The 18876-nt window shown below is 38.4% G+C and overlaps 1 protein-coding gene across 2 annotated transcripts in view; it reads right to left on the reverse strand.

The window, feature by feature from the left end:
• LOC134187566 (alpha-mannosidase 2x-like) overlaps window positions 1-18876 on the reverse strand; it is a 43829-nt gene that overhangs the window by 18464 nt on the left and 6489 nt on the right. For both annotated transcript variants that reach the window (XM_062655717.1, XM_062655718.1), the window contains exons 2-7: window positions 15582-16041; window positions 11469-11768; window positions 7029-7202; window positions 6800-6885; window positions 6645-6745; window positions 302-479 (exon numbers count right to left, since the gene is read on the reverse strand). In XM_062655717.1, coding sequence (XP_062511701.1) covers window positions 302-479; window positions 6645-6745; window positions 6800-6885; window positions 7029-7202; window positions 11469-11768; window positions 15582-16041 — 1299 coding nt within the window. The remainder of the gene's footprint in view (window positions 1-301; window positions 480-6644; window positions 6746-6799; window positions 6886-7028; window positions 7203-11468; window positions 11769-15581; window positions 16042-18876) is intronic.

Genomic DNA, 18876 nt, shown 5'->3' on the forward strand with positions numbered 1-18876 from the left:
TGCTAATCTGTGGGTAAATAGAGTTGTGATAATCTACACCCACTGCCTGCTCTTCCACCCTGCAAAGAATGGGTATTCAGATACTACTTACTAACACAAATGTTAGTACAGTATTAATAAAACAATCTGCCAGTCGTTTCTGCCTGCCTATTCACCTCCACATTGATTTATCAAACAGCATTTGCAAATGTCACAAATAAACAAATACGTATAAACATCATCTAAAAGGTCAGATTTAAGAACACAACAATCAAATCTCTTATTGCCTTGCTCTGTACTGACTTATTAAAACATAACTAACTCTAGCTCTCATCTCTGGATGTGAGTTGATATAGGAGATGATCTTGTTATAATGAGAAAACTGACGAGCTATCTCTAATTCTTTGTCATATCGAAAGTCATCTCCAAGAGGGACAAGAAGATTACGAGTTTGGAAAAGTTCTGCTTTCTTGCGATATTGATCCAATAGCATTTCAGCTCTAGAATAACAAGGCAGCAATAATATACCGGGTTGTTTTTCATGTATCAAAAAAAAAGTAGACAAAATGTGCATATAAAGGCAGCTATAAGACTAACAGATAAACATATAACCAAACAGACAATTTGTTGAGTAAACACACAAGCAGACACACAAGCAGGCCACACAGACATACAACTAGACCAAAAAACAACAAACAGACAAAACAAAGAGGACAGCCCCAAAAAAGGAATCATACTATCAATCATGAATATATAAGTGATTATGAACAAAAAATACTCATTAATTCCACAAGAACCAATGCTGGAGTTCTTAAACTTGATAAAGTAAAGACTTGTAGATGAAGAACATTTCTCATGAGACAATCTATAAAAAAGAGAGCTGTGTGTGTGTGCTCTGCTGAAGAGATGCAACACATAGTTTCCTGTTTCAACAATGCTGCTGCTGTGTGTGTGTGTGTGTGCACGCGCACGTGTGCGTCTGTCCATCCGTCCGTGTGGTGTGTGTGTGTGTGTGTGTGTGTGTGTGTGTGCGCACGTGTGTGCGCGTGTGTAGCACACTCTGCTGAAGAAATGCAACACATCGTTTCCTGCTTCAACAATGTTGCTGTCAGCTTTGGCTTACAAATTAATATAAAAAAAGACAGAATGTTTGTTTCAACCTGCTCCAGAAGCAGAAACAATAGCTGATGATATCTTTGTTTCTGGAGAAGCATTAAAGAAAGTATCTACATTTTCATATCTTGGTAGTGTCATCTCTGATGATTGCAGCATTAATAATGACATTGCTACATGCTAGCAAAAAGCAAACAGATCATATGGTGCACTTCAAAAGAGGCTGTGGAGTCAAAGAGGTATCAAAGTAAAAACTAAAATCAAAGTAAACAAGGCAGTCATTCTTATAACTCTTTTATATGGGTCACAATCATGGACGCTTTACCGGAGAAACATTGAAGAACTAAAAAATTGCGTCGTAGCTTGCGAATTCATTGGAGTGAAAGAGTGTCAAATAGTGAGGTTCTGAAACGATCTGGTATGACAGGGATTGAATGTATGATAACAAAACAACAACTACAATGGGTTGGTCATGTCACAAGAATGAATGACAGAAGGCTACCAAAAGCAAGTGTTCTATGGACAGTTGCTAAATGCCAAGAGAAGAACTGGTGGCCAAAAACTTAGATATAAAGACATGCTGCGTCATCATCTGCAGGACATGGGCATCAATCAGGACAACTGGGAGTCACTGGCGTCTGTCGTTTGATTTGGAGGAAGAAAGTGTCATCTGGTCTAAAGAAGTCTGAGGATGAGAGAATGAAAAATTTAGAACGACGACACATACACCAGCAAATGGCTCAAGGAGTAATTACAAGTCAATATGTATGCGCCATCTGTCATCACGATTGTCATTCTCGTATTGGTCTCTACGCACATGAACAAGCACACAAGCGATGGTTGAATTCAAGAAGTCGTGAACTTGTACATGAGTAGCGGACAATGAATGAATGAATAAAGTGTGTGTGTGTGTGTGTGTGTGTGTGTGTGTGTGTGTGTGTGTGTGTGTGTGTGTGTGTGTGTGTGTGTGTGTGTGTGTGTGTGTGTGTGTGTGTGTGTGTGTGTGTGTGTGTGTGTGTGTGTGTCTATGTACCAGCGTATTTTCAAAACGGTAAGTCACAGCACCAATGAATTTTGTTTGCGCACACCGCATTGATTGAGCTCGACAGTGAAGGTGTCGCCGTCTTCGTTTGTTCTCTTGCAATGCGCGAATTCTTGCCGATCGAACCTGACTCCATTTGCGTGCAAATATCTCTAGAATAACGCATCGTATCTCCACCAAATTTAAACTGCCCATTCCTGACCTTGGACAGTAAGCACAAAGCATGTCGTTATTACCAGCGGCGTCGATAAAAGCAAGATATTTTTTAGTATATCCAGGTCTTAACAAAATTCGGCGACCTTTGTTTGCACATATACACGCATCGAGTAGCTACGTTTGCTACACCTGTTTCCTACAATGGCAGTAACGTCTTCAAAGTCGGGACTGTCTAGATGTAGATAATTGGTCACATATACAGAGAACCAATTATCCAGGAGTTCTTCCACAACCAGAGTGTCTAGGCAAGAATGTGTTAATTTAATTTGCTTCAGCTCTTTTTGACATTGAAATGCATTGTGACAAACAGGAATCACATTCGCATGCAGAACCTGTGAGTTGATATCTGTGTGATGTGTGCATGGTTTCCAATTAGCTGGGCGCATGCACAATGATGGATGATGATGATGATGATGATGATGATGTAACATCATCTGTTGTCTAAATATAAGGAACTAGCTAAAGCTAAATAGCCGTTCTCCACACAGGCAGATTAGATTATTAGTTGTTAGTTAATTAATTAAACGTTCTACGCAAATTTATGCTGTTGCATGAGTATCTCATTCTGAGAATTTGGAATGAAGTATATCTCATTCACATGTATTTTAATCCTTTCTGAAGAATTAGCAGCCAGACAGAATTGTCATGAAGAATTTCGTTCAGAGCTATATCCATTCATTTGTACCCCGTTCTGAGAAAATTAGCAAGGATCGAATAGCCCAAAAAATACGCAGCTACAGATCCGGTTCTTTGCCTATGCTGATTAGATTATTGGCTAATATCCTGTTGAAGACAAATGAAGATGCAACTGAATGTCTCGTTGTAAGAAATTAGCAGTGAGTTTCCCGACAGAGTTATATATCCAGGGCAGCAGAAACTTGGAAGTTTAGGTGCAGTTACTTACTCACCTGTATATAGCTTCACATGCGTTTAATTAAATTAGTGCACTGTTCGCATTCTGTTTTCGACGTTTTTGGCGTACCCATCAGTTTGAAACTCGTTAGTCTGATCTGTTTCACTTGAGAAGAAAATGAGATTCCGTTCTTTGCCCGGGTTGATTAGATTATTGATTGTTAGTTAATATCCCGTTAAAAACAAATGAAAATTTAACCAAATGGTCCGTTCTGATGTTGTTGAATGAGTATACCATTCTGAGAATCTATCAGTAAGTATATCTCGTTCACATGCATTTTTAATTTCTTTTTAAAAAGCAGCTAAACACTCACCATATATGGCTTTATACACGTGCTGAATCTTGCTCTTCTCACATTTTTCAGTAGAAATCGACACACTCCCGGTATAGCACTTCGTGCAGGAAACGCATAAGTCAGATTCGGTGCAGAATTTAGAGAGAAACACAAGCGCTGGAAGAGCAGCCGCAATCAGCAAGGAATCGTCAATCTCCGGAAGCGTTGCAAAAGACAACAACAGGTACAGTCCACACGGACTATTGTGGGCTTTCGTTCGATTAAACTAGAAGGTGTAGCGTTCGCCTTCACTTCGGCACATATGGGAACCAGGGTGACGGACATACGTGCATACTCACATACAGACAGACAGACATCTCTCCTTTATACTGTAAACCAAGAAATTTTCGGTAACGTAAAAATTTCTGTACTTACTGGATATTCCATTTTGGTACCGATCAATTTTCGGTATGTCAAAGTCGTCGAATGCTTGAAACTTCTGTGTGGATGCACAGAATATCTCTAGAATACCTAGTAGTTGACAGCAAGTAGACATTATGCAATTATGCTCAGCACAGCTGGTGTGTACAGCACAGCAGTTCCTGTACTACTAGTAGTAGATAATTGCAGACATTACAAGTTTGACGTTTAAATAGTAGGTGTGAGTGTAAGTGCGCATGCTACTACATATTACACGCGTGTGTTGTTTAATTACCCAGCTCTAGCAAATGTGCAGGATGACAAGCCTTCTGAAATGGCTAGGGAAGGCAAATCCAACTCTAAGAGACGAGTTACCAATACCAAGAACTGCCTTCCAGGCCCCATGCGCTTCAGCAAATGCAGAGATTGATGCTTCTATGTGTGAGACTGCCGCAAGCAAGAGCAAAAGAATTCGTTTACAGTATTGGCAATACGACTCTAAACTGCGTGCAAGTACGGCGAGGTATGCTGACTTGCATGGGCTGCAAGCAGCCTCAAGGCACTTTTCATCCAAGTTAGGGCATAAAGTCCCGTATACAACGATACCATGTTTCCGGACATTGCTGCTGGCTCCTTACACAAAATTTAGGTACGTACAGATTTATTTTCAGTACCTCATAAGTCATACCAAAATACCCAAAAACACATCGCCACCAAAAATTTCTTGGTTTACAGTATATAGAGATAACGTCAGTCTATACAGTCACCAATCTCCATAATGTGATATCTAACACATTTCTGAATCTCTGTAATCTGCTGTAACGGCATATATCGGGGAATGCTAGCACTCCCTAAGTCCTACGTAGGAATGGCACCGGTAGTTAATATTAATCAAATTTTCACTTTGGGATAGCATAGCTTTGAAATGCTTCCATAAAATGCCACAATTTTTATAGCATCTTGGGTGGCTACGCAAGAGCCATGATCTTTGACTATCGCTTTGGCACTAGCACGTTTGGACAACGTTTATTATGTGAAATTCGACACGCCATTCGCCACCACGCCTTTCTCTGCGTGTGACGTGCCAACTTGCCAGTACAGTTGCGTGTCACTTATCCGACCCCCTTGGGACTGAACCCTGTTGGATAAGTGAATATATTGGATAACTGAAGCTGTTACGTATTCAACTATTGTTCATATTATACGGCATTTTTTCCACATTAGGTATACTGAATGTAACTGAATTTAAACAAACCAAATGTCTTCTTGATCTAGAGATAAAAATTATACTTTTCATGATTGATTGTGAATCTATATAATATGCACGATGCATTATTTGTCACATCATCTGTCACATCATCACCCACGTGCAAGCTTGATTTGTCGGATAAGCGAACGTCAGATAAGTGACACATGATTGTATCGTGGGATCTTCGCCGTTCACAGAATCTTGCTTCTGCATTCATTCCTTACGTGTTATAACTTGAAACACTTGCTGGTTTACTATTCACAAGACCTGAGAACATCACTTGCCAGTTTGATCTTCGTTTTGCTCATGGGATTTTCGTGTCGCTCACAGGATCTTCGCTTTGCTGTTCTTTGCCTGTTACTTGAAATGCCCGTTGATTTACTCGAGAAATCTAAGTGCCAATTGACTTGTCGACTGCTTCGTTGGATTCCCTGTTCTGAGTGGGCCCGCAAACAGGATCTGTGTCCCTCACAAGATCTTCGCAAAAACATGCACGTGCGTGTGATAGAGACCGTTCTTTCTAACTGGTAGAAGAGAAAGTACGAGTCCTACTGGAACACACACGCCGATTCATATCATAATCAAATTAGCTTGTCATATAATTGCCTGGTACTAATGAAACTTGCTTCTGTATAGAGTAGCAGCATTAACATAGTAGTCTAAGCAATTCTCAAATATACTATGAGATGTAACAATGTTTCTATAAAGGACGGGTACAAGAATACAAAAATATTTATGTAATAAATAAAACAAAGTAGGGATAGGAGTAAAGTAGGGATTTAATTGTGGAAGATTGGTTTCAGATGTAAATTTAGTATGAGTACAGTGTACTTGTCTGCGGAAGTTTCGGCCCTTACTTCTTCTTAAAGTACACAGCCATCCCTACTTTGTTATTTATTTATTACATAAATATTTTCGTATTCTTGTATACTTTGGGATGCTAATTTCTCAAAACAGGATATAATTAAACGGAACACAACTCAGAAAAAATAGTTCATGAGAATTCTATCCAGCTGCTAATTCTTCAGAACAAAGTAAAAATGCTTGTGAATGACATATGATAAATTCTCAGAACAGGATATTCATGCTACAAAATAAATTTGCATACAAAATTAAATTAATTAACTAACAACCAATAATCTAATCTGCCTGTGCAAAGAGTGGGCTATTCAGCTATCTTTGCGAAACACCACAATGACATTCAGCAATGCAAAGTTGCTTTTAGGTTATGTGAGACTTGAATAATGTCGTGTGTGAATGTATTCAAAGCAAGTCATACCAAATTAAATTTTAGCAAATGCGCAAAACGACAAATGGACATGCAGACCAACAGACAAACAGACAACAAGTATCAACTGAGTCAAGTTTTAGCAAACTTGAACAAAAAAACCACACAACCAAAATTGATAAATTTATTGTAACTTTGTCCATGTCTCACCTAGCTGCCACATTAGCATCTGTTATTGCTACTGGTGGTACTTTCCATGGACACACCATACCACCACCAGGCAGACGTCTAAAGTCAAACTGACAGCAAATCTAGTAACACAAACAGTCAAACACTAAAATAATGCACACCACAAAAGTGCTAACCTTTGGATCTGGTCCACAAGTGTGAGGAATATCATAGCTGTAGAATGGCATCATGTGACAAAACATGTCAGTAGTACTACTATGATCTACACAAGTATAAAATGAGCACGCGCGCACACACACACACACACACACACACACACACACACACACACACACACACACACACACACACACACACACACTAGCAGTTGCATAAGAAAAACAAAATAGTAGAAAACAATTTTACCCCAGTTCTGCCTCCAGCGAAACTCAAGGTTCTTCCTCTGTGCCAAATACTTTTTGACACTATAATGAACTCGCTGAATTAACATGAAATCAAATCCCATTCTTGCCAACAAGTATGCCATAGTTGAAGAATGACCAAATGGATCAATTGCCCATCCGGAATGAGGTGTAATGCCTTGCAAACACAAAATACAAATAGTTTTAAGCATGTTATCCTCTTGAATTTGACTGTTATATTGGAACATTCAAGTACTCTACAAGATTAAATGTTTCTTCCTGACAAGTACAGTACATCATATAAAGTCTTCAAAACTGAGTTCCAAGTACTAAGCACTTAAATGTAGTTGAGTTCCTTACTACATACAATGACACAGCAAATGTGATACTTACGTATGTGTGCACCAGTATTTTTGCTTAATATGTTTTGAAAAAGACACTGCTTTCTTTCCAGAGCCCACAAACTTCATTCTACCCTCTGTGCCCTTTGGAGGAACAACTATGAACTTATAAACAATATTGAACAATTACTACATGACTGGTGTATGAACAGCTTACTCAGCTCAGAGCAAAACCCCAACAAACTTTCCACTACGTGACATAAGCTACAAGTGCACACTGTTACATTACACATAACAACTATCCAGAAAACACTCTATTTTGTCGATTTATCCAACTAAATGAGTAGAGTGCCCTTCATTCTAAAATTTCTAGCAGCAAGAACAGTGGCGGCAACGTTTGAGTTCTTTGTCCAGCTGTAAAATGGTGCACAAGAGTATAGAGAGTCAGTGTGTACATAAATTGCCTACCTGAAGTGATTATAAATGTGACCACAGTCAAGTTGTCCTACTGCAATGGCCTGTCTGCTGCTCAGTCGTTAATTAAAGGTGCAGGTCACGCTCGGACATGGGCACTGCATCCCTTTGAAAAAGGGTGCACTCTTTCAAACACTCAGCAACCGCGAGGACTTAGACGCTTTAATTTGCACTGAAGGCAAAGCTGACTGAAGTTTCTCTATAGCCTGAATTGGAAAGATCAAGATGTTGCAGTATGAGGTTGCGTTAGACCGTGACTCTGGTAGCTAAATTCTAGGTTTTTAGATGTAGTTCTTGGAATTTTCTTCTAAACCCCCTCAAACTGAGGTTGCTACACTGCAGTTTCGGTAAAATTTGACAAGCACCCTCGTACTTCGAGCCAGATTGGAGTTCTTTACGCTCTGCACGTGACCAGAATGCACACATCACATTTCTGTATGCGACATTTGCCGTAGTAACGTCTTTCTCTCAGAGTAACCAAGCACACTCAGTTCACAGTGAGCACCAAAAATTTGTATTGTTTAAAGCTTACACTGCTGCCGTGCCCGTCAATCGACACCCTACATACCCAGTTTTGCAGTAGTTTCGTCTGGTGAGCTTTGCGTATGTGTCGTGTTAAATTCAGTTGGTGTTAAATAAGTATCCGTGTTAGATTCAGTCGTTAAATTCAGTCGGACATTAAAAGACTCTGTTAAATTCAGTCTGGCCTTGAAAGAACAATGTATAATAGTGTCCTCAATCACTTGGTTAGGTCTAGACTTTTTAACATGCGTACCATTTGCCCCAATTGTTTTTAACAATGTACACTGTTAAATTTAGTCAGATAGCGTGCATTAGACGTTAGGCAAAATGACCGCTTCTTCGTTGAACTGTAACCAACAGACATCCAATCTCATTGCTTCGTAGGGTACCATGCATGACCTGTTTTAGCTTACAAGTTCCATTCGTGAGCCAGCTATAGCTAGCTGATCTAGTCAACTACACAATCTAGACTAGACAGTCGCGCATCAGCAGTATGCTCCTAGCTGCTTTGTGTTGGTTAATGCGACAAGATCAGGGAAGCCCCAGGCAATATTTCAGATTGCTTGTGTAGATGTGCACGTGTCAACCGGACTTCCACTAGAGATGAAGTATTACTAGCTAGAGACGAATTCGAACTCTGCAACAAATGCACTAGAAAGATTTATAGTGTAGCGTTTTAAACGCATTCTCTAGCACAGACTAAATATAATAACCTATTTATCACCGAGTAAGGTTAGTTCAATTACTGTAGGTAATGTAACAAAGTTCGAAGTCTAATGTCTAATGCACGCTATTTGACAAAATTTAACAGTGCACATTGAAGAAAACAGTCTGAGCGTATGGCACACGTGTTAAGAAAGTTTACACCTAATCAAGTGATCGAGGAAATCATTCTGTATTGTTCTTTAACACCAGACTGAATTTAACACAGATACTCTATTCAACACAAGCTACGAAGAATTCAGTCGATGTTAAAAAGAGTCACACCGACTGAATTCCTCATAACACATGTGCAACATACGAACAGCATTTGAAGGGCTTACTGGCAATCGAAACTGATTTTCTTGCTAGGACACTTGAACATATGTTACGTACAATAGCTACGACGCAAAAGCTACGTCACTTGAGATCGGTTCAAGTGCGCATGTCCGACAGTGACCCTGCACCTTTAACAAAAATTCTACTAACGAAGTGATCTCAATTCTATGTTGTATATATAACACGGTTCATACGCTTTATCCAGGTTTATTTGCAGGACGGACACTACTTTCTAACGAACTCAAGAGGCACTAACGTTAGACTGTCAAAACCCGGGCGTGCCAAACCCACATACATCCAGTCATTCTACCACACATGCGCACTACCTCTAATTCTAATGTACTTATAATAAACAGTCTGTTACATATAGACTAAGATGTTTGGTGACTTCATCCAGTATTTCTATTAACAGAGAAGAGCAAACCAAAATATTCTTTAGTCTATATTTTAGCATAAATTAAAGTGCAGTAATATGTCAAAACCTACATCTTCTGCACATGACACCTATTAGCAAAAATGCCAGTTCAGCTCTGAAATACTTAAATCTGTAGTATAACAAGCATACGTATGTGCTTAAACAGTGTATTACTCGTCTCATCTGATTTGTGACAGTCATGGCCTCATTACCTTAATATTGCTAATTGTTGCTCAGGTTGAAAAGCATAACAGTGCATGCAATTAACAGTAAAAGTATGTATTGCTATATTCCTTCTCTACACCATCCTCTAAAGTGATTAATTGCCACGTGCACGTTATCACAATTAACAACAGGAGTAAGATTCACTGTCATGATAAACATTTGAGCATTAAATTTTTCACTCAATTTAAAAATATGAACATGCTCAATTTGCTGATTGTAATTCACTAACAAGATACTCACTTCCGGCTAAAGCAACTCATCAAAACAATGCATGTTGCTAAAGTGACATACCTAAGTGTCAGTAAAAGTGGCATGCCTCTAATGGACCAAGTATGACAAATAGCAAGCTGTGCAAACATGTGCAAGCACACCCTTACCAGCAGAATTACTTCCTACTTCGCAATGAAAGATATAAAGGTTACAAAGTCAAATGACACTATCTTTCAAAAGGTACCAGGTCTACATGAAACTTAGAGCTACTGCCAGAATCTTAGATATTGATTAAGGACATCAAAACACCCACAAATCATGAAACATCTGCCGTGAGATGTTCAAAAGTTAAATTGTAGTCAAATCAGTAACCACTGCCATTTCTGTAAGAGTGACTCTATTGAATTTGTCACACATAATCACCTTGCTTCTACAGACAGTGCAATGATTCAAACTTTAGAAAGTCCATAACCAAAACTACAATCCTAGTCAGAAAACAGAAATAGACAACCAAACTAGTACTGCAAAAACCATGTGCATGCAAGATCTATTCTGTAAGCTACCCTAGATGCTAGGCCATCTTTGCCTTACATGGTGGAGTATGTGCGTGATTACGTCTTGGATCACATGACTGGAAACAAAATTGCCACTGTAAGGTAAAGTTGCCGCTCTTCGTCTTGGAATGGCAACTTAGTTTCCGGTTATGTGATCCAGATCTGTAACCAGGTGCCTCTACTCTAGCACCCGTCAGTCTGCGACAATTCTGTTCTATTTCATTCTGTTTCTATTCTTTTGACAAGAAAGAGGGATCAAGAACGAGTAACTATACAAAAGGGACTGGCGCTGAGTTTGTTCTCACACTACTATTGCTAAGACCTGGACATTATAGAAGCTTCAATTTATAGTGTACTACTTCTAAAACTAGCACACGAGTAGAAAGTGGAGTTGTTTTAGTAAACATGATTAAATTTCAAACATAACATTAAATATTGTGAGCACAGACATCATGTAAATGATGGTTGGCTTAATCCTGGCTTGAAGCCTGATTACATATATATATATATATATATATATATATATATATATATATATATATATATATATATATATATATATATATATATATATATATATATATATATATATATATATATATATATATATATATATATTAAGGAATGCTTGTCTACACTACACTAAATTATGAAGCTCATCTCACCTAAATTCTGTTTCAGCCATTGATGTCCCTCTATCATCTGGTCGATCATAGCATAATAATGAGTATTTGCCTCATCATTCATGACCCATCCTCCAGTCACTATTTCCAACTGCCCATTCTCTATTAGCTTCTTTGCAATACCCCTCTTCTCTGCTGACTGCTCATTCCACCACAGATCAAAATAGGATATTTCTGCCCAAATGAAGCGACGACTGGCATCTTCATTTAACCCATCCACAACATTGTTCAGTATCTGACGTGTCTGTGCTACATAGTATTGCTGAAACGTTTTTAACCAACCTGCCATATACCAATATTAATCTAGTTAGCATCACATCTCAGTACTATTCTGAACTAAAAAAGCATAGCTTAGACTTCAATAATAATAATAATAATAATAATAATAATAATAATAATATATTTCACTTCGTACCAGCAAGTATAGCCTCTCACAAATGAGAAAAATATATGTACAAACACACACATACACATAGACACCTCAAAAACAAACAGACAGCTAAGTATATAACAGAGAACGTAATTCCTTCAGCCAGATGGCAAAAAAATTAGTATGCACATCTACAAAGGGCAACTTATCTCTATAGACTCTCCACGATAGTCCTCTAACTAGATCATTTCTAGAGTCTAGTGACCATTTCAACAATAAAGCTTGTACTGTTCGAATCTTCACTGACGCATTGACCATCCAATTACCTAGGCGCTCATATAGTGAGTGAGTCTCTCCATCGAAGACCAAGTCCCCGTCGAATACCTTTCCTAAATATGGCATCAACTGCCTTTGCAGTTGACGTTTTGTCCAAGTTCCACAGCTGGCTACCAAATGATAAAATAGGAAATAGTTGAATATCTACTATTTTCTTCCAAGTGCTGTCGCTCAAGCAACTACCTCCCATTCTTGCAACAGCAGAGTTAACAGCGCCAAAGAACTTCCGTTTCCTGGCATCCACTGCCACTTGATCACGACCCAGCATATCCAAAACAACACCGAGATGATTGATATTTTCGTGACACAACAACATAATTCCATTCAATGAAAATACAAACACAGTAACAATTTCTCTCCTGAGTCCTCATAATTTGAAACATCTTAATTCTCAAATCTAGTATATATAAAACTCAAATTATGTGTGTGTGTGTGTGTGTGTGTGTGTGTGTGTGTGTGTGTGTGTGTGTGTGTGTGTGTGTGTGTGTGTGTGTGTTGCAATACACGGCCACGTCTTTTGTCCGTTTGTAACCGAAATCGGCACGCACACTCGACACGTGAAGGACAAGGTTTGCGTAAAAATTAAAAAAACTATGCACTGGGTCCCCTCTCAAGGGGTCGACCCAAGCGTAAAAATTTCTCAATTACGCAAATGCTACACATTCTAGTTCATTCAAACACACGCCCTCACCTGTCCTGTGTGGACCGTACGTGCCGTCGTCGTTCACAAAGCTTCGAGCAATTGAATACTTCTACCTACTCTTCTAGCGCTTTCCTTTCTCTCCATCTGATTGCATTTACACCAAATCCAACCTACACGTTTTCTGTACCAAGTGCTACATGGGAAGTGTGTCGACTTCCATTGATCAAACACGAAGACAAGATTCGGATTCATTCAGCACATCCGGGACCTCGCAACAAAGATTGCACGTGACATGTCAACACACGCTCAGACTGCATCTTCGGTCAGAACACTACAGTATCTTGCCCATACGAAGGACGGGCCATGTATCTAGTTATTACTAAAGGCCAGAACCACAATAAATTACTCTATTGAAAGAATAATACAGTATTCCAAATTTTAATGAATCCAAATACACAAAAAGGAATTCCACCACTTCCAAAATGTGCATTTCAATATTTTCCAGATTCGTTTAAATTCAAAACAATCAACATCAGAGTGAACTACATAAACACTCACATAAAGCAACAGTGAGTCACACATCGTATTTCTCCAAATAATTCCCAGAGGAATTAATATTTTTGAATGTGAGTCAATAGGGGGAAATAATTGAGAAGGAAGAGATGATTAAGAAGGGAAATTATAAAAAAGAAGAAAACATTGTTTCATACAATTTTATCAAATATTAGTAACAGTTTTGGTTTTATAACATCCAGAGACACTACTACAAAACTTATAACACAAAGTGCCACGTTTATTGAGTTCACTGTCACTTGTTCAGAGTTGCTTCTGGTATCTGAGCTTTAGCTACATTGGTTAGCAATGCAAAAACTTCTTGACATTATTATAACGCTATGGGAATAATAAAATATATAGAAAAAATAAACATCACAGAACATGTCATGTTTGTTTTGTCTCACCAAAACAATTTTAGATCAACATACATTGCCTACACACCAGAAGGTTACAAACAAGGAAAAAGCAATGAAAACAAATAAAGAAAACAAATGGAAGAAATAAAAACTATGAAGAAAAAACAAAATTAAGAAGGAACCCACAGCCTCCAAGAAGTACAAAGATATTACCCAAAGACAATATGTGTAACAATTTCCAATAAAGTGGGGCTGTGGAACAAAATGAAACAAAAGTAAAACAGCAAGTGATTAATTTAAAAATAGTTAAACCATGATAAGCGAAGTACAATAGAATTAACAAACAAAGAAAGTCTTCACCCCAATCTACAGATCGAATTGTAATACAAAATCTGCAGTAAGCAATTGTCTTTATTGCAGTGATTGATTGTTCATTAAACGTCAAATTTAGAGATTACACATTCATAATTGCAGCGAAACAGACATTGTCTAAACTATTGCTTGAACTTGCAACTATCATTCCATTTTCACCAGCTGATCTTTGAGACCTTCGATAAACAATTCTAGATTTTCCAGCCCTATCACCCACTAAACCATTCTGTGTTCAAGCACCAAGAAGAATAGTACTACAAATTTGTCCTTGCAGTATCTCCTTCAATTCCTCTTGACTTATTGCTAAATATTATATATCTTGCTCAATTATATCTGCCAATTATGTCAGTGTCAAGGGTTGTTTTGTGGAAAGCATCGAGGAGAATGTCAAGGTGTAGAATCCATATCACTAAAGTTTCAACTTAACGGGGAGTGATGCCAAGTATCTGTGAAAGCAACTTTATTGAGTGACGGGTCTCTACTAAATTTGGAAGCGAGAGACAAAAAGTTCAACATTGTATGACAAAACTAAGGATAAGTGTATCTCGTTGAAAACCAAGCAGAAGTGTAACTATTTGAGAAAGAGAACGAGAACATGAAATTATGTGTCATGAGATCCAGAGAGTGAATTGAAGTCCTGAGAAACAACCAATGCAAACGAGGGCTTTAGTTGGTTCAGAATTAATCAGCAGAGGTGGTGAAATGGAGACATACAGGAAAGGATGAATTTTTCAGCCGCCAGTTGGATGACCATAACTAAACATTGGACTTTGACTCCCATTGTCACAAAGTGTGTTGAGTTTTATCTCAAGCAGAGTTATGATACCGTATAACCAGTTATTTCTACGATCTTAAATTACTGCGATTAGAGAATTTAGACAAGAGTTTTAGTTACTGTGAATAAAATTTCTGCATTCCAACCAGGAAGACAGTTACTGGCACACACAGTGTCACACATGTATTGCAACAGTGACATCCTGGGACTCTGGGAATAGAACTAAATATCTGTGAATGTTATTTGTGTGCTCTGTGATTTCTTCGCAGAATTCGTAGAAATGTAATGATTGCAGAAATAACTGGTTATATGTTATCTTGTATCATGGCATCTTCCTGCTTGGCATGCTACTCAACATTTCTTAACAACCCTTGACCATCATTATTACACGCAAGCAACCAAAGTCCATTCATCTGTCTGCAGCTGGCTCTCTAGAAGCAAATTCACTAGGTGATACACCTAACTCATGACATCCCTGCTACTGACATTAGTTACACTATGTGACTTTTCAGTTACACAATTGTGTTTTATGTGCATATACATGCTGTGTGCCATACAATATGTAATGGTAGACATGAGTGAAAGAGCTCTCTTGAAAAGATAGATACCGCAAAATGAAATGAGAACCTCTTTAGTTATCATCTGTATCGCTGTCTAAGTGCAGCTCTTACTATCCAAATTGTCTTACCAGGATCATTGTGTGAATGTGGTACTATAAAGACATTGAGTGGCTTATCCTTCCATCTCTCTAAATTGTAAGTAATCTCAAACCCTTGTTTCCACACTCCACCATCAACAGTGCCAAATGGAATCATGTCAAAAACATCCAACATCTGCACATCAGACTTTAGACCACTTGGCTCACCACTGAACTGACAGTCTACTGATGGATACGATAATACGGGGATGTTCAATTCTACTTTAGAATGATTACTCAAGGATTTCTTGTCATTTGCAGAGGTTGACTTCAGTTTTAATTCAGAAGCCTTGACTTTATTGGGGTCATGTTTTAGCATAATATCTTTATCAGTCCTTGTGTTTGGCTGGACATCAACAGTCATTCTCTTTAGTTGGTTGTATTGTCGCCTATCTGTGTTCAGTTGGTTCTCTAAAAGCTCTACATCATGCTGCAGTTGAGATATTCTTTTCTAAAACAGAAACACAAATTATTGCAATGACCCCATACACTCCAACATACCCTACTACTCAATTACTATACTGTACCCTTCTCTGCCTGTCTGCCTGCTTGCCACCAGTTGGAAGATCTAATATCAGTATTTGTACTTGTATTTGTATTTGTGTTTCTTTCACTACAAAAAACCCTCAACTCAGCAGTCAATCTTCCGGGTACTGTACCATACCAAGCGCTGTCTAGAAACATACACGAATATTTATGCTAACATACATACTATATAGTACGTGAAATACTATCTAATATTTTAGAACAAAGGGATCCAAATATCATCTACACTGTAACAGAACTTCCGTAGAAGCTGCTTAAAATCAGAGACTTTAGAGACTATTCTTAGCCTACATGGAAGATGAGTCCAGAACTTTTGAGCACGATGAAATGACAACTGCTGAAGTGCTTCAGTGTTTGGATTAGGCATGTAGTCCTGATCGAGTAAGACAAGTGTGATAAAGCCGCAACAAAAAAATTGTCTGATTGGGGTAACATGCAGAGGAAAAAGACGAGCGGACGGGCACAGCTTTTATTTTTATTTTTATTTTATTAATTATTATCAATCATCATCTTCGGATAAAGTGTCTGTCGTCGCAGTTCGCACGCTGCATGAGTACATCGTCCACTCGATCATCGAATCCAACTTCCAGCAACACCTCACGAAGACTACAGTCGCCAGATACACGAAGAATCTTTGCCATCTCTGAAATCGTGTGCCCCTCAGACACAGATATGCACAGAGCAACAGTAGACATCTTATTTCTCAGCATGCGTATGTGCAAAAAACAGCAGACGTCCAAACACGGCGTGCTGAGTACATCATCCACTTGATCACTGAATCCAACTTCCTACAAGACTACAGTCGCCAGCCACACAAAGAATCTTGCCATCTCTCAAAACACTTGCCCCCTCGAACGGGTATGCCCAAGCCAACAAAAACTATATTTAAATAAAAAACTCAGCAGCACTTGAGCTCCAAAAAAAAACACGGGCGGGCGGGTTACCCCAACCAGACAATTTTTTCCATGCGGCCTAATGATGATTTTCAAGTGAGTGATACCGCAAGTTGACACTGTTACGAGCTAGAGAATGTAGACACCGGTGAGCAAGTGTACCTAGGCAGAAAGAGTGTCTGGCCTGATGTGATTGGAGACCAAATTTAGAGAAGACAGAAGACACATTTCCAGTAGATTCCCTTGGTTTCAGGCCAGAAAGTACTCCCAAAAACCTTTTCAATTATCTGAATCTGCTTCGCTATGCCCGCAGTGCCATTATTCTATACAACAGCACAATAATCTAGGTCAGGATGAATCACTGATTTCACTATAGCTTTTCGAGATGGTGGCAAGGAGATGATGACGATATAAAATCCCAATCTTCCTGCCACTTTTCCTAACAACTGCATCGAGCGTGGGTGCCAGTTTAGATTTTTTATATCTAATTTATTTATATTTAATTTATTTATCTAGGTGTTATATTTAATAAAAATCAATACGTATGCATGTATTTTCATCCACCGGTGTTACTAATCATGGCCAGCAGCTAAACTACACTGAGTTGTTTGTAATGTCTACTTTTTCATATAGTGTACAAAGATTAACTTCTGCAGGTTCACTCAATATAATAAGTGTCATGACAAACACAATCTATAAAGTGTTTTAGACTATTCACACATTTCTTGTAAATACTACTTTATAATTCGCTCTTGGATCCTATGCCAATTCAAAAAAGTGACAATCAGCAATGACATACTGTAAGATCAAACCATGTCACCTGTAGCCAGAAACATCATGCAACCATGGTCCAAAATCGCAAATAATTTTTCAAAAATAAAAAACAATTTGAAACAGTCACAACAGTTAGCAAGAATAGGCATAGAGGACCTCATATCAACACCACAAATGCTGTGCCACTTGTAAATCATAAGGAAAAAAGACTACAAACCCATCTCAAATCAAGATCCAAATTTGTCAAAAGATGTTAGTCTACCACAAAAACACCTAATGGAAGGATGAAACAGTAAGACAAAACAGCATGAAAACGTCTGTTTGTTAGCAAATCAAAAGGAGAATACAAAATGCCCAGAAGCAAAAATATAACTGTGGGCAAGCACGAAATGTCAAGTTTACTGATGAAGAAGAGTAAGATAGACTAGACTGTCTTAATACAAAAGTATTGCTGCACATGCATACAAAGAAACGTCTTCTGTCTGTTTGTCCATCAAAATAGTCTACTCTAAAATTAGTACTTCAGATATATGACTCATAAAGATCACAAATAACTAATGTCTGTGTCTGTCTGTCAAAACATAATATACTCGCTTGATTATTACCCCACCCCATGGTTGGCCAGATTCAAAGGTCAAGTACATAATATGTGATAGGACCATTGTAAAAAAATACACCTAAAGGTTGTTAATTGGCAGAAGTGACATAGGGCGTGTCTCCACTAGAGCTTAATTAAACAAGTCTGAACATGTTTAAGAATAATCGCGTCTCCACTAGAGTTGAAACTGTTTAACTGTAAACCTAAACAGCCTTTGCTAGGCATGTTTCAGAGGTAGTTTAATGAAAATGGTTTAGGTTTAATGGTCAAGTGATAGTAGCACAAGTTCCACCACGATGGATATTAGTTCTTTCTCTTTCTTTGGAGACTATTGGAAGAAGACAGAATTAGGAAATTCAGAGACGGCATAGACTGATGCAGAGTGTTTGGAGATAGCAATTTCGGCGAAGACAAAGGCTTGTGTCTCTGATTGTTCTTGAGACGACCAGAAGACAATCTCACAAGAAACTTATTC

The sequence above is a fragment of the Corticium candelabrum genome, chromosome 12, assembly GCF_963422355.1.
Source record: "Corticium candelabrum chromosome 12, ooCorCand1.1, whole genome shotgun sequence".
In the NCBI taxonomy this organism is placed as follows: Eukaryota; Metazoa; Porifera; class Homoscleromorpha; order Homosclerophorida; family Plakinidae; genus Corticium; species Corticium candelabrum.